General features: G+C 48.4%; 3 protein-coding genes across 6 annotated transcripts; 1 reads left to right on the top strand and 2 right to left on the bottom strand.

Annotated features, from left to right (window-relative positions):
* The first annotated feature begins 16 nt into the window (after window positions 1-16).
* Window positions 17-9,427, top strand: NIP7 (nucleolar pre-rRNA processing protein NIP7). The gene is made up of 5 exons (XM_075576492.1): window positions 17-165; window positions 842-928; window positions 6,897-7,035; window positions 8,212-8,352; window positions 8,987-9,427. Exons 1-5 carry the CDS (start codon window positions 110-112, stop codon window positions 9,104-9,106), a joined length of 543 nt encoding a protein of 180 aa, XP_075432607.1. The 5' UTR covers window positions 17-109; the 3' UTR covers window positions 9,107-9,427.
* A 127-nt stretch (window positions 9,428-9,554) lies between these two features.
* On the bottom strand, window positions 9,555-14,072 carry TMED6 (transmembrane p24 trafficking protein 6). The gene is made up of 4 exons (XM_075576491.1): window positions 13,829-14,072; window positions 11,188-11,314; window positions 10,670-10,818; window positions 9,555-10,392 (listed from the first exon to the last, which is right to left on the bottom strand). The coding sequence occupies exons 1-4, from the start codon at window positions 14,021-14,023 to the stop codon at window positions 10,159-10,161; spliced, it is 705 nt and encodes a 234-aa protein (XP_075432606.1). The 5' UTR covers window positions 14,024-14,072; the 3' UTR covers window positions 9,555-10,158.
* Window positions 14,073-14,919: 847 nt separating this feature from the next.
* On the bottom strand, window positions 14,920-24,823 carry TERF2 (telomeric repeat binding factor 2). 4 transcript variants are annotated; one of them, XR_012789102.1, is made up of 11 exons: window positions 24,574-24,821; window positions 22,930-23,025; window positions 21,461-21,591; window positions 20,884-20,970; window positions 19,936-20,082; window positions 19,458-19,588; window positions 18,018-18,401; window positions 17,737-17,813; window positions 17,575-17,630; window positions 15,609-16,706; window positions 14,920-15,562 (listed from the first exon to the last, which is right to left on the bottom strand). XR_012789102.1 is itself a non-coding variant. In XM_075576487.1 (11 exons), exons 1-10 carry the CDS (start codon window positions 24,767-24,769, stop codon window positions 16,548-16,550), a joined length of 1,464 nt encoding a protein of 487 aa, XP_075432602.1. In that variant the 5' UTR covers window positions 24,770-24,822; the 3' UTR covers window positions 14,920-15,981; window positions 16,514-16,547. The 4 variants fall into 4 exon arrangements, 3 of the variants coding, with proteins under 3 accessions (XP_075432602.1, XP_075432603.1, XP_075432601.1); XM_075576487.1 differs by having other exon boundaries at window positions 14,920-15,981; window positions 16,514-16,706; window positions 24,574-24,822; XM_075576488.1 differs by having other exon boundaries at window positions 14,920-16,706; window positions 17,575-17,631; window positions 17,765-17,813; window positions 24,574-24,823.
* Window positions 24,824-25,438: the final 615 nt, after the last annotated feature.

Here is a 25,438-nt window from a genome sequence, read left to right as displayed (position 1 = left end):
CGCCGAACGAGACAGGCGCTGCTCCGATTGGAGTGGGGTCGCTCCATCCCATGATACCCCGCACGCAGTTTCCGGTTTCCGGTATTTGGGATCCCACGTGGAGCGAAAGATGAGGCCGCTCACCGAGGAGGAGACCAAGGCGATGTTCGAGAAACTGTCCCGATAGTAAGGGGAGGGGAGACCCGGAGAGGGGGAGACGCACATAGTGAGAGGAGGGGAGACCCAGCAGCAGGGGGGCAGATAGTGAGGGGATGGGGCGGGCAGATAGTGAGGGGAGGGGGGGGGGGCAGATAGTGAGGGGAGGGGGGGGGGGGCAGATAGTGAGGGGAGGGGGGGGGGGCAGATAGTGAGGGGAGGGGGGGGGGCAGATAGTGAGGGGAGGGGGGGGGGGGGCAGATAGTGAGGGGAGGGGGGGGGGGGGCAGATAGTGAGGGGAGGGGGGGGGGGGCAGATAGTGAGGGGAGGGGGGGGGGGCAGATAGGGAGGGGAGGGGGGGGGGGCAGATAGTGAGGGGAGGGGGGGGGGGCAGATAGTGAGGGGAGGGGGGGGGGGCAGATAGTGAGGGGAGGGGGGGGGGGCAGATAGTGAGGGGAGGGGGGGGGGGCAGATAGTGAGGGGAGGGGGGGGGGGCAGATAGTGAGGGGAGGGGGGGGGGGCAGATAGTGAGGGGAGGAGGGGCGCACATAGTGAGAGGAGGGGAGACCCAACAGCAGGGGGGCAGATAGTGAGAGGAGGGGAGGGGGGCTAGAGGAAGTAGCTTTACTCCGGGGACTGCTGCTTTTTGGAGTCTGCCCCAGGATTATTGGGGCTTCATTCTCCTCCTGTTTCTTGTTCCTTTCAGCATCGGGGAGAACATCAAGCTCCTGGTGGACCGGCCCGATGGAACCTATTGTTTTCGTTTACACAACGACCGGGTGTATTATGTGAGGTGAGCTCCTGGGAAACATGTCGCCTCCTCACTTACATTAAATGTGTCACTTACTATTTGATTAGTACTTTGTGTCTCTTTTGTTAGATTGGCCAGCAATTTCCCCGGTTTATTGCCCCATCTAAAATAGCTATTTCGTTTATACATAAGTTGGGGTTGTGCTCTTTCGGTCAGCAGTGCCTCGTACAACTCTTTGGTTTTTAAATACTTTTGTTGTGTTATCTGTCTTGTATATTTGGAATGGCTGTGTTAGGTGTGTGTTTAGGTTGTTCCGTTTGGTGTTTAGGGTTTTGTTTTTCCTAACGCTGTAAGCAATTATATTGTAAGTACTGCTTTGGATACTTCCCAGTACAGAATGGGTTCTACAGTATGCTGCTGCTTGTTGTCCGTCTCATAATTGGACCACTGGTTTTGTAGATATGCTTTGAACTCTTGAGTCGGCTAGATATGTAGGCATGCGTCAGCTTCGCGAGATATTTCTGGTTGTACTGAGTCTTAAATTGATCCATGTCCATGCATGGTCTGAAATTATTTTATTTTCTATTTTAGCTGAGTTTATTCTCTGCATTAAATTGTTTGAGATTAGGAACCGGTCTATTCTTGAGAACATATTGTGTGCGTGTGAAAAAAACGTAAATTTTTTTTCTAGCGGGTTTAAAATTCTCCAGGGGTCAACCAGTGTTTTTAAATTTATTTTAAAGTCCCCCGTTGTGCGTGAGTGGTGCGGTACCCTTTTGTTTCCTGATCTGTCAAGTGTCCAGTCCTCCACTACATTGATGTCGCCTCCTACAATCGTCTCAGTGTCCCACTCCAAAATTCTTTGGTAGAGATCTGTGAAAAACAAATTGTTAGGCAAGTTCGGAAAATATACGTTAACCAACAAGGTTAACAACAGTCTCGAGTCTTCTATGGTGATGTCGACCATGAGATATCTTCCTCCCAGATCTTTTAGAGTTTTATGGATGTTGTAGTTCACATTTTTGTTTGAGTATTGCGGTTCTTCTCTGCTTTCCAGTGTATGGTGTCGCGATTATTTATTGGATCCATGGCGCTTTTAGTCTTTTGGTATCTTCCTTCAGGAGGTGTGTCTCTTGGAGGAGCGTCACCTGCGCTATGGATCTTTTGATGTGGGAGAGTATCTTCCTCCTTTTTGCTGGTGAATTCAGGCCCCCGACATTCCAGGAGACCATCTTGAGATTGTCTATCCGGATTTGGGAATACTCGGTTTCTACTTTTAGCTTCGTCTTGAGGCTGCATCTATCCAATTCCTTCTAAATATAATTAATCTTTGTTTTGTTTGCTTTCCATTGGAGGTGCGCCGTCCCAGCGAGCGGCCCCCTCCAGGTTTTTGGTGTTTTGGAATTGAAAGAAGTTTTGTTTTTGGTGGACTGTTCCTGTCATGTTGTGTTTGGTCCAGCTTAACAAGCGGCAACAGGCTGTGTCTGTGGGCTTTGTGTGGCAATTCCTGTGAGTTCTCACCAACCAGGCGGACTTAGATGACTTTTGGTGGCCTAGGTTTGCCAAGATGGCCTGTTTAGTTCATGAATCGTTTGGTGGTGGATTTTGTCCCTCTTTAAAGTGCGCATGCGCTCTTTCTGGTGACTCAAATAGAAAGGTTTGGAGCCTTCCGTGACTCAGTTTAGCTGGGTAGAGTAATGCAAATTGTTTCCCTTTCTGGTATAGCTCTTTTCATAATGGAGAGAACTCTCCTCTTTTGTGATACTTGGGCCGAGAAGTCTTGAAAGATTAATAGCTTGTTGCCTTTGTAGTGCAGATCGGATCTTTTCCTGTAGGCTGCTAGCACGTTTGCTCTGTTTGCATAGTTTAGGCACCTCACGATGACAGGTCTTGGTCTCTCTCTGGTCCTAGTCTGTGAGCTCTCTCGGTCTTCTGCTGGGCCTGCGATTTCCAGCGGCAGCCATTTTGATAGCATCTGGGTCAGACCTGTTCCCCTCACAGTTTCTGGAATCCCTATTATGCGCAGGTTGTTTCTACGGCTTCTATTTTCTAGGTCATCCCTTTCTCCCTGTGTAGATACTATGGTTTTAGATTGTGCTTCTAGCTTGTTTTGTCTCACAAACAATGGTTCTGCTCTCCAATTCTTCCGGTCTTTGCCCGTGCGAGCCCAGCTGTGCCAGCGTCTCCTGTATTACATTTTTAAGCTCGGATATTTTTTCCTCAGAGGTGTGAGATCAGCTTCAGCACCTCTCTGACTATGGCCTCCGCCGAAGTCATTTCCTGTTCTTGGGGTATCGGTGGCGTATTAACTCTTTCAGATCTATCTGGCGGTTGTGACTCTGGGGCCACTGGTTTTTTTTTTGTCTTTTTGCTTATTGATCCTGGTACTTGTTTTATCTATATATTTGTTCATTTTAATATGTATGTGCTGCCTTTACCTTTTCCTGCACACAGGTATATGCTGCTCTTAGCTGGGTGCCTTTGCGAGAGAGGGGGGGGGGGGGGAATACTGCATATAACAAATCACCAGGACCAGATGGCCTTAGCGCAGAATACTACAAATTATTAAACCCCGAAATAGCAACATCACTAACCAACCTATATAACCATATAAGGGAGGAAAAACAAATGCCGCCAAATTTTAATCTAGCGAAAATAATCGTCCTCCCAAAACCAGGCAGACATCTGGAACAACCATCGTCATACAGACCCATTTCCCTGTTAAACCAAGATTTAAAAATTCTAACAAAAATTTGCACAAACCGCCTTAAAAATATACTCCCCAGTATTATATCCCCAGAGCAAGCAGGTTCTGTCCCCGGGAGACAGTCAGTTCCGAGTATAAGATCAGCTGTGGCCGCGGTGGCGGCAGCAGGACAGTCCAAAGGCAACAACATAATAGTAAATCTCGACGCTAAAAAGGCATTCGACAAAATGACATGGGCACATATTACCAGGACTCTCCAGGCACAAAACTTTGTGGCCAATTTTACAACATTAATCCAAACTATATACAACTCCCCTAAGGCCTATATCACAGCTAATGCACTGAACTCTGAACTTTTTACGTTACAACGGGGGACAAGGCAGGGCTGTCCCCTATCCCCAATGTTATTTGATATTGCACTAAACCCCCTCATTCAACAACTAAAACCGATGGAGGAATTCAGGGGCATTCAAATAGGCGACAAAGAACTAAAAGTCGCAGCATTTGCGGACGATAGGCTCTTTTTCATTTCAAACCCTCAAAAGGCAATACCCGCTATTATAGAAGCAATACAAATTTATGGCAAAGTCTCGGGTTTAACCATCAACTATGAAAAATCAGAGGCACTGGCTCTAGACTGCAATCAAAAGATTCAGTGGAAGGGTCCCTTCCCATTTAAATGGGCAAAAAACCACATCAAATTTCTGGGGGTACTCATCCCGAGTGATATCCATCAATTATATAATATTAATGTTAGACCCCTGATATATAACATCACACAAATGCTCCGAAAATGGCCAAACTTAAGTGTAACATTTCTGGGGAGATGCCATCTGGTGAAAATGACAATCTTCCCAAAAATCCTATATATACTGCAGATCCTGCCAATAATAGACAAAGACGTTAAAGCTCTAAACAAAGCATTCCAAATTTTTATATGGGAAAACAAAAAGCCCAGAATTAGTATGGCAAAACTACAGCAACATAAAAGAAACGGAGGTGTAAACCTCCCCTCACTTAATGTACAACTTGGCCGCTTTCCTGAGATATGCGGGAGACTGGATAAACCACACAAATTACTTCACAATATATGAAATTGCCAAACAAATGTGCCCAGATATAAACTTGGCATATTTGTTACACATGCCTTCTCAGGAGGTCCCAAGGGCCATAAAAGACAACCCATTATTATTCAGCACATATAAAGCGTGGTATATAGCCAGGAAAACACTCTCCTTACAAAGGAACAAGTCGCTATTTCTACCGTTCACTAAGAATCTGAAGTTTCGGGAAGGGAAGGCGAATTACCCCTTTTGAGGCCTGGGGAAAGAAGGGAATCCTTGGAATAGGGCAGCTCCTGCATAAACTAAATTACACAATTTACTCATTCCAGGAACTGAAAGATAAATACACACTACCTAACACACAATTCTTCACATATTTACAGGCCAGGCACTACGCGCTGACATCACTAAACGATTTACCAACAGCAGATAGACAATCAACTTGACGCTCTCTTCCAAGGGGCAAAATATGGGAAAATCTCAATATCACATTTTTATCGATGTCTGAAGAAAACATTCAATTTTGATAACACACCGGGAATTGGAGCTTGGTTAACAGACTGCCCAGATCTAAATATGGAGACTATCATGAGACAGTTTGGGAAATTGTTGAAAATCATCCCATCCACAGTATACCAAGAAATGCGCTACAATATTTTACATAGGACATATACTACGCCCAAAGTCAGATACAAACCAAAACTATCACTGGACAGTAAATGTACAAAGTGTGCAGCCCCAGAGGCAGATCTTATACACTGCCTACGGAACTGCCCAGTGGTCCTAGAGTTCTGGTCACGAATAGGCGAATACTGCAAAGATTCCCCGAATACAACAATCTGTATAGATCCTGAATGTGCGATTTTTAATATCATAAACCTAAACGCTGAAGGGGCAGCAGGGGACCAAACTGATAACAGCAAACTCCAACAAATTATAGCTATGGCCGCAAGGAAAACAATCTTACAACAATGGATTTTATTTTTTTGGTATATTCACATTAGACTGGTTAGAAGCCACGATGGACAAAGAAAAAAAAGCGTAACGAATCTTCCAAATCTGGGAAAGCTTCCTTGCCGCACAGTCAGACGAGACAAAGACAAAAATCCAAGAAAACGTTAAACACACAACATGGTATGCAACACACACACACACACACACACACACACACACACACAAAATGGTATGCAACGCACAGACACACGCACAACATGGTATGCAACGCACGCGCGCACACACACACACGCACAACAAGGTATGCAACACGCACACTAACCAGGAATCCCCCAATAATATCTGAACACTGCACCATTAAAAAAACAAAAAAAACAGGGCTGGTGGGGGGGGAGGGGGGATGTAGAAAGGTACCTAGCAGGACTACTGACGATACCATATGACGTGAAATAAATACCTCAGGATATCAGATAGAGGGGTATGGGTGGAGGAGGGGCAAGGAGATTACAAACATACTGGAGGAGGGAAGAATCCTTATATGAATGACTTGGTTAGTCTGACAGAGGTTCCAAACAGACGAAGCAAAGCCTGGGGTATACTATCAAGAGGGAAGAAGTTGAAGGTAAAATGATATAACGGATTGACATAGTACAATTAAATGTTTACAAGTTGAGTTGAAGGTTGAAGTGTTGCTATATTAAAAATAAAAAGGAAATAATGCAAAACTAATATTGTATGGAACATGGAGATACCTGTATAAGAATCTGCCACACTATGCATGTTACAAATATACTGTATGTACAAGTCTGCAGAATTTCCCCAAAAAAAGATGTCACATGTAATGGGCATGACCTAGCAGGCTCCTGGGAGACATGTCGCCCCCTCACTTACATCAAACGTGTCACTTACATGTAATGGGCATGACCTAGCAGGCTCCTGGGAGACATGTCGCCCCCTCACTTACATCAAACGTGTCACTTACATGTAATGGGCATGACCTAGCAGGCTCCTGGGAGACATGTCGCCCCCTCACTTACATCAAACGTGTCACTTGCATGTAATGGGCATGACCTAGTAGGCTCCTGGGAGACATGTCGCCCCCTCACTTACATCAAACGTGTCACTTACATGTAATGGGCATGACCTAGCAGGCTCCTGGCTGTAACTTCACTCTCACACGTTGAGTGATCTGCCAGTTCTGATATCGCTGTGTATCATTGAGTTATCCTAAATTCGCTGCATTTGTGGACCAGCTATGAGTACATCGTGTCTGTCTGTCCTCCAGTGAGAAGATCCTGAAGCTGGCGACGAACATCGCTCGGGAGAAGCTGGTGTCCCTGGGAACCTGCTTTGGGAAATTCACTAAGACTGGAAAGTTTCGTCTTCACGTCACAGCCCTGGATTATCTGGCTCCCTACGCCAAGGTGAGCAGCGTTCGTGCGACCCGTTTTATACTGGGAAATGACACCACGCACAGGAATATCCTGCCACTGTTATACTGTAATACAAACGAGAGAGAGTGACCAACTCCAGTCCCCGAGGTCCACCAACAGGTCAGGTTTTCAGGATATCCCTGCACCTGTGCGGAAGCAGGGATATCCTGAAAACCTGACCTGTTGGTGGCCCTCGGAGTGGAGTTGGCCACTCCTGAACTAAAACAAGCGCAGAGTTTCAGAAAGATAATGTCTCCGTACCATTGTTCAGTTCAGCGATGATTAGTGTGTAACATTACTCTGCTGTTAGCTGTGTTCTGCCCGAGCCCCATAGCGCATGTGGATAGTTATTGGTGTTTGTAAATGGAAGATTGTGTGGCTCTGCCGCACAGCGGCCTGGCTCTGCAGCACAGCGGCCTGGCTCTGCAGCACAGCGGCCTGGCTCTGCAGCACAGCGGCCTGGCTCTGCAGCACAGCTGCCTGGCTCTGCAGCACAGCGGCTTGGCTCTGCAGCACAGCGGCTTGGCTCTGCAGCACAGCGGCCTGGCTCTGCAGCACAGCGGCCTGGCTCTGCAGCACAGCGGCCTGGCTCTGCAGCACAGCGGCCTGGCTCTGCAGCACAGCGGCCTGGCTCTGCAGCACAGCGGCCTGGCTCTGCAGCACAGCGGCCTGGCTCTGCAGCACAGCGGCCTGGCTCTGCAGCACAGCGGCCTGGCTCTGCAGCACAGGGGCCTGGCTCTGCCGCACAGCGGCCTGGCTCTGCCGCACAGCGGCCTGGCTCTGCAGCACAGGGGCCTGGCTCTGCAGCACAGCGGCCTGGCTCTGCAGCACAGCGGCCTGGCTCTGCAGCACAGCGGCCTGGCTCTGCCGCACAGCGGCCTGGCTCTGCCGCACAGCGGCCTGGCTCTGCCGCACAGCGGCCTGGCTCTGCCGCACAGCGGCCTGGCTCTGCCGCACAGCGGCCTGGCTCTGCAGCACAGCGGCCTGGCTCTGCAGCACAGCGGCCTGGCTCTGCAGCACAGCGGCCTGGCTCTGCAGCACAGCGGCCTGGCTCTGCCACACAGCGACCTGGCTCTGCAGCACAGCGGCCTGATCCCGATGCTCTGAGCAAGCCAGTGTGTCGCTCTGCGTCCTCTCTGCTCATCCAGCTTTTGCTTTGTCTCTCAGTTCAAGGTCTGGGTAAAACCGGGTGCCGAGCAGTCCTTCCTGTACGGGAACCACGTGCTGAAGTCCGGCCTGGGGCGTATCACAGAGAACACTGCCCAGTACCAGGGGGTGGTGGTGTATTCTATGGCTGACGTTCCCCTGGTGAGTATCCGTGTAATGTTACTGTTTCCGGTCCCTCTGGCAGGCAAAGTGTTAACTCTCTTCCAGACTTTGTAATTGAGACCGAGTAATAAAACTGTTTCAAACTCGAGTGTAAATGAGAATAGTCTGAAGGAGCTTTCTGTCCGGTGAGGAGGGACAGACTCTGTGTTCATGATAGATATGAGACCCTGGGAAGTAAGACCACCAAACCCCAGTGGTCTTGGCAAAAAAAAGTGTTTTAGTAGCAAAATTACAAGGATCAACATTTGGGTCCTTGGCAAAGCTCCACGCTGGCGCCGAGACGTTGCTCCTTGTACTTTTGCATTACGAAAAGCTTTTTTTTTTTTGCCAAGACCACTGGGGTGCTGTCGCCTTTCTTCCCAGGATCTGCTATACCCCAACTCGCTGGGGCGCTCGGCACCGTGGCGGCTCATCACTGTAATTGTGGGTGCACCTACGTTCTCCTTTACCCGCGATGGATATGAGCCAGGCTCAGTTGGATGGGTTCTGGGTGCTTCATCCCTTTGTAGCGTATTGTAGGGCTGTCTGGCAATGAAATGGGTTATGTATCAGGGCAGTGGAAGTTTTGAATACATTGTCCCCTCACCCGCCTCTTTCTCTCTCCCCTCCCCAGGGATTCGGCGCGGCTGCAAAGACCACGCAGGAGTGCAGGAAACTTGACCCGATGGCGATCGTGGTTTTCCACCAGGCGGATATCGGGGAGTACGTGAGAAACGAGGAGACACTGACGTAGTCTCGGCAGGCTGGTGGTCGCATGAGACATTCACAGCCCCCCCCCACCTCCCAGGTGGGGATCCCCCAGGCTGAACCCCAAGTGAAGCAATGACTGAGGCACAGAACACAGCGCTGTGTACATACTGTGGCAGTCCTGGTATTAGGAGGGAGTGTGTATTACAATATCAGCCTCCTCACTGGTCATATTCCCCTCCCAAGATATCACTTCACTGAGCGCTCTGGACTGACTTGGAACTCAAACACCGAGTGTCTCTTTTACACAGACTCTTTTTATATATATCTGTCAGTCTCCCACATAATTAAACAACAACCGATGGAATCACTGGGTCTGAAGATCATTAATAACCAGGTGTTTGCATATGAATATCTCTATGTATCACCATGCAGCGATGTTTAGTGTCGAGTTATTCACGCCACATCTAAGTTCAGTTCACACAAGACACAAATGTGTTAAAGAAACATTTTAATGAAGGCAAGAAGTAACTTGGAGTGTGAAATTAACCCTAATCGCTAGGGGGGTAACACATTTTAATTGGCAGGCGATCTAACCGCACGTTGCTTATGAAAACAGGACAAGAACAGGTCTAAGTGTTTGATAACTTGCCCTGTTTAGGAAGCGAAGACTGCAGCGAACACCGGGGTTGTGTTAGTGGTACAGTAGCTGCTCGCTGTGTAAATGATTCTGCTTGGCTGTCCTCACCCAGGAGTCCTGTATACTGGGGACACGCAGCTGGTGATGAGGTCAGCAGCAGATTTCTCCTGGATCACGGTATCTTGGACTGTTAACACTAGCGCCGGGGACACTTATATTGTGTTTGTATATTGTTTATCAGGTTTGGAATGATCTGTTATTTGTAGTTCCCCTTGGCAGCTTTTTTATCACAATTCACTTTATGGTTGATAATCACGTTTATTCACATGTTTGTTTCCCTTTTGCAATAGTGTAGGTTAGCGCTTGTAGTGGGTTATTACCCTGTTTGTTTGCTTAGCAGATTTCTCCCGAGTGATTATAGGTGACCCTGTGAGTGACAAGTCCTCCACGTGGCCCCCTCAGCACCGTGGCTTCTGTGTCTCCGTGGTGGTCTTAATGTGGAAGAGGCGCTTCAGGAAGTAGAGCTGCAGGACCCCAGAGGCCACGATGAGCATACTCTGGGCGGCGGACCACCAGTTGACGTAGTTATAGTTGGACAGCAGGATGTAATAATCCGAACTTTTCCTCATCCGGGCGAAGTTATAAAATCGCCACATGTGAAGGATCCGGTTCTGCACGACCTGCGCACTCTCCTGCGGACAAGAGAAGAAGATTAAAGAGCCAGAGAATCAGCCCGTCCCCGTGGACAGGAAGTAACCACGTAACCACGTTCTGTGATGCAGAAGCACGAAAGGGCCACACTTTTCCTGGTCTGTTTAATGGCCTATTGATGTTGTAGAAACAGAGGTAAATGCAGATCCCAGGGGGCAGTGATACTCGGTACTGATAAGTATCCTTTCTGCCTTGGCTAATCGAAAGTTATAGGGAGGTGTCACTGTGCCCGCGGGATTGGGGGGGTGTCGCTCGTACCTCTATAGTTGCCAGCGTGTCGTTCAGTTTCTGCATGTGTTCCTGCTTGTGCTCCGGTCCAACCCCGTCGTAAAACACCCCAAAATTCAGGTACACTTGCACCGAGCCGAAGTGATTCTGCCAGTTATTCAGGCACAGCTGGTAAAAGCCTGAGGGAGGCGGAGAGCAGAGGTGACGGGGGGGAAGAGGGGGTTCCCCACAGGGTGGGGAGCCCTGCATAGAGGAGGGGTGCGCAGAGGTGAGTGGGGGGGGGGGGGGGGACAGGTGGAGGACAGAGAGGGGGTTGCCCTGCATAGAGGGATGGGGAGAAAAGAGGTGATGTGCTGAGGGGGGTACCCCAGAGTGGAGATACTTTCTTCCCCCATCCCGCAGGGTCCTTCTACTTCTCCCCCTGTACACCTCCAAACGCTGCTGCAGAGCACACCCTGCTTAAGCTGAACATGCAGCAGCCCCACCACCAATCAGTACCAAGTATGACTGGCCGCTGTGTGTGTAATTAAGCTGCCGTTGCCCCTCACCGGTCTCCTGGGTCTGGAAGTTGATTTGTCCGCGCACGTCCTGCGAGGTCGCGATGAGGAAGCCCTGGGGGTTGTGGGCCGAGGCGCTCACGTGTCTCTCCTGCAGGAACCCCGACGTCCACTGAACCTGCACAGACGGAAAGCGTGCTCACATTAACCCCTTCATGCATCATCGCAGGGGGAGGGCATCTGCCACTCTCCCCGCCAGTCCTGCGGCGCCTGGTGAAGCAATGTAGCCCGCAACCGCGTCTCTGCAGGCACAGAAGGGGTTAACCTCCTGTAACCCCGTCACTGCCGCAGTTCATTTTGTTGAAACATTCAGATTTGGGATAATGTCAACTCGAGAGGATTTTAGCTCCTTAATCTTCCCCCCTTCCCCAACCTGGGACGAATAAGGAATAGAGAACAGCTGCTCCCGCTTGTATACGGGATGGGGACATCTTTTCTCCCTTAACGCGGAGGTTGCAGCTGGTTTTGGTCCCACAAGCCACGCGTGAGAGGGCAGACGGGACGCCGGTGCCAGCCCTGCCACCAAATTGTGACCTGATCCACTGAACGTTTCGGCCACTGGGAGGGGGATTCTTTACATTTGTCAAAGGAGAAAATGCCACCATGGAGGTAGGCAAGTCCAGTCCTCCAGGGTCATAAACAGGTCAGGTTTTCAGGATATCCCAGCGGGGACTGATTGAGCCACCTGTCCTGAAGCTGGGATGTCCTTAAAACCTGCCCTGTTGGTGGCCCTGGTTTAACATTTAATGACACGGCCTGCAGGGCTCTCAGCAGGGAAAGGTTAATATGTATGAGGTGACCTCGCGCTGGCGTCTCGGGGAGGCAGATAAAGGGGTGCGGGTCACCTTGGGGGAGCAGCGGCTCAGGGTTTGAGATAAGGAGCCGCTGCTGGCACCAGATGTCGTGTTTCCAGCCATTGCATCAACACACGTGTTAGCAAGCAGTCACTGGGAACAAGAAAGGTGCCGGGAAGCGGTGTGTACAAAGCTGCTTAATACCACGTGTCCGATGCCCGGACCTCTGTATAACAGCGCACAGCACCTTCCCAAGGACACAGAACACAGACTGCCACAATATACAGGACACGGTGAGGAAGGGGTGCATGGGGTGGAAGGAGAGGGGTACGTGGGGCAGGAGTTACATTGGCACAGTTAGAAAGCGTGATCAGTGTGAGACAAACCTATAGAATTACACCTATAGGATCCCTTTAACCCAAATAACATCCTGTCCAGCTCAAATATGTAGTAAAAGGTTTCATAGCCCCCGCATAATTACGGGATTTACATTGAGGATTGCACCCAGTAAAATAGACAAAGAAAAGGCAGAAGCGATACCTTTAATATATCTTGTATCGGCCTTTACTAGCCAACTCGGTGCAAGCTTTCAGGAACACTAAGATATCTGCCCGGACGGGATTCAGCGATGCTGAAAGCTCGCAGTCTTTAGCCACGAGGTGGCTATTACATGGCATCACCTGTGCTTTTAGTTTCCTTAAATTAACATCCCAATTGTTGGTATTCTTTAACTAAAGTCTTTTATCTCAAACTCCAGGACAAAGGAACGGCACCAGAGTTATTCTTATGGGATTCCTTTGTCTTTGAAAAATCTGGTGCGGTTATTTTTTTGCACCCGGGGCAATTTACTAAAGAAAATACCACAGGGGCAAAGCGGCCAGGAAGGAAGAGGGCGGAAAGTGTCAACATTTGTAGTTTAGGGACGATCCTCTGTGGGGAGTGCAGAGCACCTATAAAAACTTAACTGGCAGAGGGGCAACAGGGCACGAGGACGCGGTTATTATACCCATGTAAGGCAGCGCGAGGACACATGTATTATACCCGTGTAACAGGGCACAAGGACGCGGTTATTGTCCCCGTGTATCGTGCCCCGAGGACGCCGTGATTGTACCCGTGTAACCTAGTCCGAGGTCGGTTATACCCGTGCAACGCATGATGAGGACGCGGTTATACTCGTGTAACGCGATACGAGAATGCAGTTAATATACCCATGTAACCTAGTGCGAGCTCGATTTATACCCGAGGACGCGGTTATTATACCCATGTAACGTGGCACAAGGATGCGGTTATATACCCATGCGGCGCGAGGACGCGGTTATTTATACCCATGTGGCGCGAAGACGCTGTTATCTTCATACGGCGCGAGGACGCGGTTATTATCCTCATGCAATGCGGCGCGAGGACACGGTTATTATACCCATGTAATGTGGCACAAGGACGTGGTTATTATACCCATGCAACGCGGCACGAGGACGCGGTTATTATACCCATGTAACGTGGCACAAGGACGCGGGTATATACCCATGTAATGTGGCACAAGGACGTGGTTATTATACCCATGCAACGCGGCACGAGGACGCGGTTATTATACCCATGTAATGTGGCACAAGGACGTGATTATACCCATGTAATGTGGCACGAGGACGCGGTTATTATACCCATGTAACGTGGCACAAGGACACGGTTATTATACCCATGTAATGTGGCACGAGGACGCGGTTATATACCCATGCAACGTGGCACGAGGACGCGGTTATTATACCCATGTAATGTGGCACAAGGACGTGATTATATACCCATAATAACAAAACAATGCTTGTCCCCCTGCACCCACTCACCTCGTAACTGAAGTAGAAGTTTCCGCTCTGATGCGCAAAGTGCCAGAAACACTCCGTGCCCGTGGGCGGTACCAGAATGGCAAAGTCATATCGGTCGGCCCCACGGAACAGGGGCTGAGAGCTGGCAGCGACCTCGGACTTCTGTGCTGCGCAGCGGCAGAGCACAGACAGCAGCAGGACCGCAGCACGGAGCATGGTGTGTGCAGGAGGCAGCACAGTGCAGGCACACCACCAGATGCCAGGAAATCATTAACAGGACCCAGCACTGCCCACAGATTAAAGGGGCAGTCCCTCCGAGGAGTGTGTCATGTTTAAGGAGTCGCTAGAGCCAATTAAATAAGTATTTTGAAATAATGTTTCACAGTATACAAGTTTTTTTTTTTTAAATCTTTATCTGATGTCTTTTGGTGATAATACTGTTTGCCAGTCATCGCAATTGTTACTTGGCTGTGTTAGACTATTGCTGGCACCATCATTACTTTGCAAACAGAAATATCAGGGGTAGCTGATGGTCAGGAACAGCGGGTACAAATAGAAGCCACATTCATTTCTCACAAGGTAGAATACAGCATTTACTTTAAAGCGGATACAATCCTAAAAGGAGACCAAAGAACCCGATCAGTGGTTTAAAATAGCCGTCTTCTCATTTGAACTCCAGTGCACCTCAGCTGGGAAGTGAAAGCACTCAGCCATGTAACACCTGTCTTATCAAATTACCTGAAACAGGTTCTCATTTAAAAGATTGAGATCCATTGTGACAAAGTCACATCGTCTGTTCACCAGGAGTAATAGCTATCAAACAAGCAGCAATGGCTATCATCACTTCGTGCTGAGACCCAGAAGCCAGCTGCAGGTGTGTACGCACTAGAACGCGGGATGCCACACGGCTGTATGTGTGCGCGCTAGAAAGCAGGCTCCGCGGCTGCAGGTGTGTACGCGCTAGAAAGCAGGCTCCGCGGCTGCAGGTGTGTACGCGCTAGAAAGCGTGATGCTCCGCGGCTGCATGCGCAAGCGCGCTAGAAAGCAGGCTCCACGGCTGCATCTTAGACAGAAAGTTTGATTCCCAAGACTGACAAGAAACACACTCCACAGGTAATACACTATTTGTTTAATATAACACAACCAGCGTTCAATCTCTGTATACATTTCCTTCTGCACAGAACGGAGCAGAGTGTGAGGGCCGGGAAAACAGTATCGAATAGATCAGAATGGAGCATGAAAAACTGTACAGGAACATTCAAAATAAAAAAGGGGAATGTATCGGTTCCACTGAACTCGCTCCGGGGGAGGAGGGGGGGAAACGGAAAATAAAACAGACCGTAAAATTCCTCGGAGACTGCTGAGAAATCAACGCTGCAGAGTATGTCCTCATCGGAAGAACAACGCAAGGGTTAATCATTACTCGCTCACCCCCGTCTCATAATTAACACCCTGCAAATAGAGCAATATTTCCATCCACAACAGTGTGAAAGCTAAACCCAGACTGTAATTTCCTCATACTTAATACTATTTTACACTGCGGCATGTCCCCATCTGGAATATTTGTACCCTCTCCCTCCCCTAAAAGATATCAAATTGCAATTCCTATATTCCACGCCTACAGAAAACTGAAAGGATGGAGATGACGTATTAGGCAGCACACAGACATATCTGCACCCCCGGCTTCCATCCCAAATCAAAGGGCTATCTGGGAAGGAGAGCGAGATCCCATCTCTTGTGTGCAGGAGATCCCACCTCTTGTGTGCGGGAGATCCCACCTCTTCCGTGCGGGAGATCCCACCTCTTCCGTGCGGGAGATCCCACCTCTTCCATACTGTAACTCAGCCCTCAAGGAGCGTTAAGCAAAGGAGAGGGGGGGAAAAAAAAAAAAAAAAAAAGTGAATCCCTTTGATGAAGGCCCCTCTGGCAGTGATGAGGTTAAACCGCTAGAAAGTAAAACCAATTTGGGTATTAACTATTCCCACTAAAGGGTGGTTGGCACAGACCTGGGGCGGGAAGAGCCAGCTCACCAGACACGTAATAACCACGTCGGCTTCGTCATATCAAGTGAACGAGCACGCGTGTGCGTCCCGCACACATTCTTACGACTGTGAGCGCAGAGTCGGCGTCAGTGCAGAGAGAACCCGCCCGATACGGTCAGGCCTGCCAGACTCCTGCAATTATAGTTTCTCCTTAAAATGGTGCCCGCTGTTAAAATGAAGGGGGTTTGTTTTCTTTAAAACGGCAAGTATGTTTGAGAGAAATTAACAAAATATTTAAAAAAAAAAAAAAAAAAAAAGAAGGGGGACAAGCCGGGCCTGTTCAAACAAACACAGACCCCCTCAATGCGTTCCCCAGTGCCAGGAGGGTATCTGGATACACACAAAAACATTCAAACATTTTCTAAGATCTTCCACTGAGGGGATGGGGGGGTAGAGAAGATCCCTTTGGGAAAACTGAATACAATGTGGCAGCGACTGCTCGTTTGCAGAACAGAGACTGCTCACTGCACTTTGCCGGTCACTTAGCAAGTCCAGGTCTCGGCAGCCTCAGTGTAACGGAGCACGGATCTGTCCGGCACACACTGCAGTGTGTCCCAAGCCCCTCCCACTATGTGCAGGTAGCAATGATAAAAGCCCAGCTGCACAAGACGTCTGACACTTTAAAAGCGGGGTCTGCCCCTCCCGGAACAGGCCAACAACTCACAAGCACGTGTGCCTGGCGGGACAGGACATGCGTCTCACACTAGGCCCAGCTTCTCCATGGTCCGCCACCTGTCCTTTATCATGACCGAGGTGCGGTTGCTGAAGTCGTAACCTTTCAGAATTTTCGCCCAGCTGCCCTTGCCGAATTTCTTCACTCCGCGTCGGATCCACTCAGTCTCCTCGTCGGACCATTTCTATAGAATGAGGGGGAGGGGGGGGGGGAAGTGTCAGCGATGTGCTCCGTGTGGATTATTCCAGTTACACATCGAATCACTTCACAGAGCGACCAAAAGCATGGACATGCAAGAGAGGTGTGAGCCCCAAAGAAAGTGTAAGTGGTTTAATGTTACAGGGTGACTGTCAGAGGAAACACGCATTCTGCATGCTGCGGGTTTAACACCTTAACTGCCAGAATGGCTAGTAATATTGCAAAGGGCTATATTGAAATCCTGCAGTGCAACCCTTCCGAGGTTATGGTTAACCTGGCACTCACCGGTTACGTAGTTAGTGTTAACCTGGCACTCGCCGGTTACGTAGTTAGTGTTAACCTGGCACTCACTGGTTACGTAGTTAGGGTTAACCTGGCACTCACCGGTTACGTAGTTAGGGTTAACCTGGCACTCACCGGTTACGTAGTTAGGGTTAACCTGGCACTCACCGGTTACGTAGTTATGGTTAACCTGGCACTCACCGGTTACGTAGTTAGGGTTGACCTGGCACTCACCGGTTACGTAGTTATGGTTAACCTGGCACTCACCGGTTACATAGTTAGGGTTAACCTGGCACTCACCGGTTACGTAGTTAGGGTTATCCTGGCACTCACTGGTTACGTAGTTAGGGTTAACCTGGCACTCACTGGTTACGTAGTTTGGGTTAACCTGGCACTCACTGGTTACGTAGTTAGGGTTAACCTGGCACTCACCGGTTATATACCACACTCCTCTGGAAAAGTTTCAACAAGGTAGCAGTTCCCTTCTGATTACAGCCCGAAGGGGAGAGAAAATTCTGCTGTCCTTGTACATACCTCCCCCCCCGCTCCCAGAAAGATGGGGATCCCCTCACCTGCTTCTTACTGTCGTTCAATGATGCGTTAGTGGAATTTCGTGAAGTTTCTTCTTCTGGAAGAAATGATTTAAGAGAACAAGACATGTTAATGTAGAACACACACACACACACACACACACACACACACACGTTAGGAGGTGAGAAGGCACCCAGACTCACTCATGTGTCGGAATAGATCGTCCTCCCCATTCCAGGTGTCCTGCTCTCCAGCCTCAGAGCTGTTCCACATGGGATTCCTGCGGAAGGGCAGAATCATGCATACACATTACTGAACACACAGGACATGCTCAGGTGGGCATTTGCAAACAAATGAAAAGCAGCAATTGCTGGAAGAAATGTATCATTTTACTCCGGGTGATGCATGTTCAATTTCAAGAGAGAAGAGGGGTAACTGCCCCGTTCCTGCGGGGGGTGGGGGTGCTGCAATTAGAGGCCCTTACGTTTTCCTCCTGATGGGGGCCTTGCTCTTGTTGTGCTCGGTCAGCACGGTCACTTTCTTGGGAGGGGAACCGGTTTTGTCCCTCTGGTCCTGCGAGATGTCTGCGCACTCGCTCCTGGCCTCGCACTCGCTGTCCTCCTCCATCCCCAGCTCCTTCAGGGTTCCCAAACGCTTGCTGCTCTCTCTCACCGAGCCCCCACTCCGCCCCCTCTTCCCCTCCCGGGACTTCATGTTCCTGGGAGAACTGCCCGGAGACCTCGTCCTGGAGAAATTTGTCTCGTACGCCTCTTTGAAGGCAGCGTCCGGGTTCTGCTCTCGGAAGAGAGACTTGAATTCATACCTTATGGCAAGCATGCTGTACGTGGGATAAATACTGGCTTGTGACCTGGGGGAGGGGGAAAGGAAACAGAGTTACACAATGCATTCCCACATTTACCAAGCAGCCTTCTACCATTAAACAAAACCGTCTGGCACTGGAAGGCACCAATTGACTTGTACGGTGGTGTCAGCTCCGGCAGAAGACTCCTTCAGAAAACATGGCAGTGTGTCAGCAGAGACTGGGGAAGAGAAACCAGGACATATCCCAAAATGTAACCGTGGGCTCATACGACAGACATCGGGAAGCTGGCATGGGCACAAGTTCCCTGGTCAAAGTTCATAAGCTTTCATTACCAAACTCCTGCTCTCCCCTGTGGAGATCCAGAGGTCTCACCAACCCTTCAGCATCAAAAAAGGAGTTAAATACAATTCGGGATCCTCTAAATATGGAGGGTGGGCAGTGTTGGACTTCGAACTGTAAGACTCCATAAGAGACACAGAGTAATATGATGAACCAGCAAGGGAAGGGTTAATGTGTAAATGCAGAATAGGGTTAGTTTCAAGCTCAAGCAAAATAGCTCATCAAGTTAAAATCGGCAAATACAGCTGCATGAAGCTTGGAAGAATTGCACAAAGTCTCTATATAACGGACCTTGCCTTAATACAAGGAGGTTTTGCAACACGATTAACCCAGAATCTGCTAAAAAGACACAAACAGGATCACCCGGCCCCCTACACACCCAGAAGCAAGATAACAGAAGAAAGCGAGGGTGCAGGAAACGTATATGAGTAAGAAGGAAGTAGGGATACAGTGCTTATACTAGTATATATACTGGGGCTTTAAGAGCAAGGGTGACCGACTCCAGTCCTCAAGGGCCCCCAACAGGACAGGTTTTCAGGATATGCCTGCTTCAGCACAGGCGGATCCGTCTTTGACTTGATGACTGGAGTTGGCCAGCCCTGTTTGAGAGATTTGTGGTCTAGGTCAGGTTGCTTGTCTTCATCCCTCACGGACAGAGCTGTGCCATTAATCCTAATTGTGTGCCAAGGCTTAAAGCAAATGAGATCTACTCGAGAAACGTCTTGGTGTCGGCCTGTTCAGGCAGGAAACAGACAGCCTCACCTGACAACCTCTGGAGGATCGGAGGAAGCTTCTAATATGGGTGAAAAAGATTTACTCTCTGGCTCGGGCCTCTTCTCTGGGGACAGGGGTTCCTTTGATACGTTCTCCAAATTCTGAGCCTTTCGGGCGGCCTGAAAACAGAGTCACAGTCTGACTGTTCCACAGACACCGGACCGGATCCTCCACCATCCCATCAGCAAGACTCAGAACCAAAATGCAGTGTTGGTAACTGGAATCTCTGAGATCAGTTACCTGGGCAGTGCCATCATATTTCTCAACACCAGCGAGGAAACATGAATATCTCCTCCCCTTCAGGTATATAATCTCAGGCCCTGTCCTGCTGCGATGAGACACACTGAGGCCACATCATATTTATCCAGTAGCAAATGCAACGTCGCCCCCTGGTGATTACGCCATGTACTGCGCCAGCCTGAGCGCCTTACAAATACAGCCGCACGTCATGCGTGAATGTACGTACCGTCAGCAGGAAGGGAGTACAGTCATCGATCTGACCCTCAAAAAGCTGGAAGATCTTCTGCTTGAGGGTGGAGAAGGAGAAGTTCTGAATCATGGGGTGTCTCGGGTTCTTTCCCTGGATGATTTCCTGCAGCTCGGATCGCAGCTTCTGAGCAGGAAACAGAGCATACGCATTGAAAGCCGCACTCACGTCAGGGCCGGAGCAGAGCCACAGGAGAGGCGGCTTCATGCAACACGTATTGGAGTCGTACAAAAGGAAAGCCGTCAGCCATTGCACACATTCGTTTAAAGTAGCAGTACTACGTGTCCCTTCTTTGTATACATAAAGCGTGTGACAATATATAAGTCTACATTCTTACCTAAGCTGGCAATCGTTTGGTGCTCCTGTTATAAAATCTGTCAAAATCCTGATTGTGTGCCTAACATAATAGCCGACTTTCAGTTTCAATTAATCCTTTACAAAAAGGTATCTGTTTATTGTTAAAGTTTTCAGCTCCAACTGCCGAAAAATTTGGCAGGAATGGATAGCAAACAGGGAAATTTTGCAAAGATCTTGCACTGCTTGGGAAATGGATGAAAACTTTGCTATAGAAATCAAAGCATGCTTTAAAACCAATTAAAAACGGCACGAAGAGTTGAATAGAAACAAACAAAAAAGTAACTTATCTAATACTACAGAACGGATTTACTTATAATAAAAATAAACTCATAAGATTGCACTTTTGTTGCTTTCAGGTTTCAACATATGTTCAATTATTACAATCTTCAATTTCAAGCCTAGAAACATAAGGGGGGGGGGGGAGGAATTCTTAAGAAAAGACATTACAGTTGTGATCAGTTTAAACAGAGACTCCTGATGTAAAACTGAACCCCAGCTAAACCCAGGGAAGAAGAAGAAGAAGATTTGGAGAGGGCGCGCACGTGGCCTGGATAAACCCGCGCAGCTCACCTTCGTGCTGGAGTGATTAGTAATGTATTTGCGCAGAATCCTGCTGGCTTTATCAAACTGTTCCTCCTTTATACACACCACGACCGCCTGAAAAAAAAAAACAACACACATTTTAACGTCGTCTCTCCTCATGCTGTGTTTGGAAGCCACAGAGATAATCCTGCAGGGAGGACGGGAGGATAGCACTGGTGTTGAACTGAAGACACAAAGCCACCCGCCAAAGTATTTTACAATATACCACCATGCAAAAAATAAATTTAAAAAAAAAGACCAGAAGGATATAGTCAAAACAAACACACACACACACACACACACACACACACACACACACACACTTTTTGTTTAACTATGGACAGCAAAACAAACCCTGCAATCTTCTGCATGTCCACAAATTAAACTGCAACCAGATATTTACCGAGCAGGTACACTATACACTTTATATGTATTACCAATAATGACATTTTAGTCTGTATCCACATAAGACCAGATCAGCCTGCCGGAAGCACAGGAGATAAACTGGTTTATAAGCGGGTCTTTGTAAGGTCACACAATCTGTACAAGTTAGACTGGCACTTACAGCCTCTTTCACCATCTGTTTGTTGGTCCTTAGCAGCTCTGCATCGAGAGTGAACTCGTTCTGAATCATGTCCAGAATCCTGATGGCCGACTCCAGAGGGGTCTCAGTGCTGTCCTTCTCAAACACGCAATCTGAAAATCACAAGACCTCACGTTACAGTCTGAAGGGATCAGACAGAGGAATGAGGGGGGGAAGCAAACTAGCGAGGAGCTCCTGGTAATGGGAGCCGCGGCCCCCAATGGACAGTACTACATGACAATTTTTACTTCTTGCGCCTTGGGTTACAAGAACACAATTAGCAAAAACAGATAACTAAACTTTCCCAAAAAAAAAGAAATATCCTGAGAGATCACAACGAGATGATTGATCAGGATGAAAAATAGAAAGTAACAGGTCTCTATGCAGTGCCCCACGCAGGAAGGAACGTGTCCGGGTCAGGTGACCATTCTGGTCCAGCCTGTGTTGTCCGGGCAACTACAGAATGTAAAGGAGACGGTGGGAGAGTTAAAATAAAGCGGTTAGAGACAGAGTCAAAATAAGAGGAAATGGTTATAAATGGATAAAATAATAAGAAAGTGTGCAGGAGAGAATGAGTGATGGTGTCAGTAAAACAGAGCACAAAAAAGTGAGTGAAAGACACAGAAAGGGATACAAGTTTAAAATAAGAAATTATATAGAATAAAATAGGTAGATAGTCCGTTAATCTGTCAAGTAGAAAAACGTATAGGTAGTTCTAATAAGGACATTAGAAGGGGAGATAGGGGATTAGTATAGCGATCCAATATACATAGATTGTTGGAAGCGTATAGATAAATCAGAAGCCACAGGTAAATAGCTAGATAGAAAGTTCCATTTATATACATAGAAACACAGGACCAGAGAATACAGGGACCCCCCACGGGACACATCAGCCTGGAGTCTCCTCAGGAGAACCATGATCCAGCTACATGGAGCAGCATTAATACTCCCTTATTACCAACTGGCCCACTAGCCTGTAGAGCAGCAGTGCGAGCCTCGGGGGGTTACGTTATAAGCTTTAACAGAGGAATTGCAGACCCTTTCCATGTTACGTTTATACTTCATATATCAAACTAAGCCCTGGCCAGGTGACAATAACAGAGCGGTAATAATACACAGAGGGAAGATCTCTACTGGGACTGAACTGAAACAGCAAAGTATTTTTGTTTAATTACAATCAAATCATTATTTTTAGGAGTTTCAATGCAGTTCAATAAATATATTATATTTATTTTCTTGTAACAATTGATGTGATTCTTGCTTCACCTACGGAATAAAGTACCTGTCTGGGCCTCTCCATGTAAGTATAGGCAATCGATTGGTTAGAAGCAAGAACCGGTGCATGGGGTCCAGTTGGAGTAGTTGTGGGGACAGCATGACGTGATCGGGTTAGTTCCTACACCCCACAATACCCGATATACACACACACACACCATAGTGACAATACTTACTGGGGTCTTCTCCCTCCTCAATTCGAGATAGGCATTGCATTATACGCAGCTGGCGGGAGGTCTGATCCGTGGTTTCCAAAGGACGCTGAACTAAAACTAGAGCAAAATAAAACATACAAACCAAAAAAAGTTACGAAAACAGACATTGACAACCAGTCTACAGCACCAATATGACTTCTTGATAAAGTGCACTAGCACGAAACGCGTAGAAGGGTTGCAGCCCTCTATTTTATGGCTTCTCATTAAAGGATTTCATTTTGCCAGACCTGCTATCCTCACTTATTGCTGTGCGCTGCATACACTTCGCATTTGGATTACAGCACCAATATCTATCATTTCTATTATTAATACGATGTAGCCTGTCCATAAAATACATAACACTTCAGGGCTGGAGGGATTCACTTTTGATTTGTTGATCAGAACACATTGCGATTGGTAGCATTATTATTCTGTAATTCACACAGCCTTCTTTAAGCTCCCCCTGTGCAGCTTTCGTTCACAGGTGGTAGGTTATTTAATCATTCTCCTCATTCTGTGCCCTTGGGAAATTACCTTCCCTTTAAATAACTCCATAAAAAATAAAATAAAAATAAAAACATAGATCTGAAAGCAAAACATAACCCTGTGTGTGCAGGAGTCATAAATAACATCCATGAGATAGTGTATAGCAGTGTTTCCCAACTCCTGTCCTCAGGGAACCCCAACAGGTCAGGTCTTAAGGATATCCCTGCTCCAGCACAGGTGGGTCAATCAGCAGCTGAGCCACATGTGCTGGAGCAGGGATACCCTTAAGACCTGACCTGTTGGGGTGCCCCCGAGGACTGGAGTTGGGAAACACTGGTGTATAGGAACAATCTGCTAGTGTGCAACATGTAATTATGGAAGAAACCACACTAGTGGCCTTGATGAAATTAAATTTAACTTCGCAGTGGTCAACGTTTCGGTCCCTATGGTTGGACCTTAAAGAAAGTGTGCAAGATGGAAACAGAGCCCAAGACACAGGTGGTCAGAGGATACGGGGGGCTGAGGGGCGGCTGCTCCCCAAAACATGACATGTCACATGGTTAATGTGGGGTCTCCTAGGTTAGGCTGCGCTTATAGTGCTGGCGACGGGACCGATGACGTCACCCGTCGCCATTGCGATAGCTGCAATTCAATTCAAGGCCAGTGACGTCGGAGAGGGCAGACGGAGAAACTCTCTGATTGGCCACAAGGAGAGACCGTCGCTAAAAAATCAAATAACAGTGACTACCAAATTTTTAGTAGCGCTGTCGCTTGGTCGCGCCGTTGCGTGCACTATAAGCACAGCCTAAGGGAGGTTTGCGTTCCTTGTGTGGAGGAATACCGGAGACCCCAATATTCTGTGCGGAGGAATACCGGAGACCCCAATATTCTGGATATGCTGTGCGGAGGAATACCGGAGACCCCAATATTCTGTGCGGAGGAATACCGGAGACCCCAATATTCTGTGCGGAGATTGGATTATTTCACTTAAGACTCTACATGAGGAATAGACAACATGATCCGGCCTCAGCCTCCCCTCACACCTCCCTCTCCCCAGGCCTCTAGCCTCCTCCTACCGCCGGGTGAGGGGCCCCCGTGCCGCCTCCCACCGTGCCTCTTCCCAGGCCTCGAGCCTCTCACCGGACACTATGTCCCGGATCTCCCCGAAGTCCTTGTGCCGGTCGCTCCTGAAGGCCTCCACAGCGCAGTGAAAGTAATACTCCAGCACCCACCGGTTGACGGTCTGCTCCAGTTCGGTGGGCTGGCTCACGGTCTGCTCGGTCTCCTCCGTGATTGCCGCCGCGACCCCCTTCCGGGTCCGAGAGCAGCCCGCCATCACCCGGCCGTGCCACAACAAACCAGCTCTACGCCACTTCCGGCCGGCCCGGACATGACGCCTCCCCAGCATGGCTTAGTTTGGCCGCCATGATTGGAAAGGCGCAACAGGCAGAGCATGTTATAGAAAGAGGGAGTGCCTCACAGCAGATCACTTCTGTGTACAGTATAATATCATGCTGTAATGAGCCAGCTTGGATCACCTTCACACTGAAATCATTATTGTTTCCCCATCTTTATCAATTTGGCTAATTGTGGCAGCATAATTAAATTAAAACATAACAGAAGGAAAGAAGTCAACAATGTAATTTAACAGCATTTTTATCACAGCATGGATGTACTGACAAATATACAGAGCAACAGGCATAGCCAGAAAAAAAAACTTTTGCAATATGAGGGGAAACAAGTGCCATTTTATTTATAAAATGTGTTGCCAGTAAGTAATACGAGTTACTTCTCGTCTTCAAGATTGTCCCGGGCCATTACTCGTCACCTTCAATCTGACTCTTAAAGCCTGTTCATGGTCCCAAGGTTCAGCAAAGTATCCGGCCGCTCCTCCTCTTACCGTGCACCCCACAACTGGAACAGTCTACCCGAGACTCTAAAAGCCGACAAGTCTTAAATTATTTAAAAACTAAAGCTGTCTGACATTTTAATCTGGTCTGTAACT

Source organism: Ascaphus truei, chromosome 19 (genome assembly GCF_040206685.1).
Source record: "Ascaphus truei isolate aAscTru1 chromosome 19, aAscTru1.hap1, whole genome shotgun sequence".
NCBI classification, from domain to species: Eukaryota; Metazoa; Chordata; class Amphibia; order Anura; family Ascaphidae; genus Ascaphus; species Ascaphus truei.
This window is presented reverse-complemented; position numbering and strand designations above follow the sequence as displayed.

Coding starts and splice junctions, on each gene's coding strand:
- NIP7 (XM_075576492.1), top strand. CDS start 110: ATGAGGCCGCTCACCGAGGAGGAGACCAAGGCGATGTTCGAGAAACTG. Junction 929..6,896: donor GACCGGGTGTATTATGTGAG/GTGAGCTCCTGG, acceptor TCTGTCCTCCAG/TGAGAAGATCCTGAAGCTGG. Junction 8,353..8,986: donor CTATGGCTGACGTTCCCCTG/GTGAGTATCCGT, acceptor TCCCCTCCCCAG/GGATTCGGCGCGGCTGCAAA.
- TMED6 (XM_075576491.1), bottom strand. CDS start 14,023: ATGCTCCGTGCTGCGGTCCTGCTGCTGTCTGTGCTCTGCCGCTGCGCA. Junction 10,819..11,187: donor CTTCCAGACCCAGGAGACCG/GTGAGGGGCAAC, acceptor CGCCTCCCTCAG/GCTTTTACCAGCTGTGCCTG. Junction 10,393..10,669: donor ACACGCTGGCAACTATAGAG/GTACGAGCGACA, acceptor TCTTGTCCGCAG/GAGAGTGCGCAGGTCGTGCA.
- TERF2 (XM_075576487.1), bottom strand. CDS start 24,769: ATGGCGGGCTGCTCTCGGACCCGGAAGGGGGTCGCGGCGGCAATCACG. Junction 20,083..20,883: donor CTAATCACTCCAGCACGAAG/GTGAGCTGCGCG, acceptor TTTCCTGCTCAG/AAGCTGCGATCCGAGCTGCA. Junction 19,589..19,935: donor GTACTCCCTTCCTGCTGACG/GTACGTACATTC, acceptor CTCTGTTTTCAG/GCCGCCCGAAAGGCTCAGAA.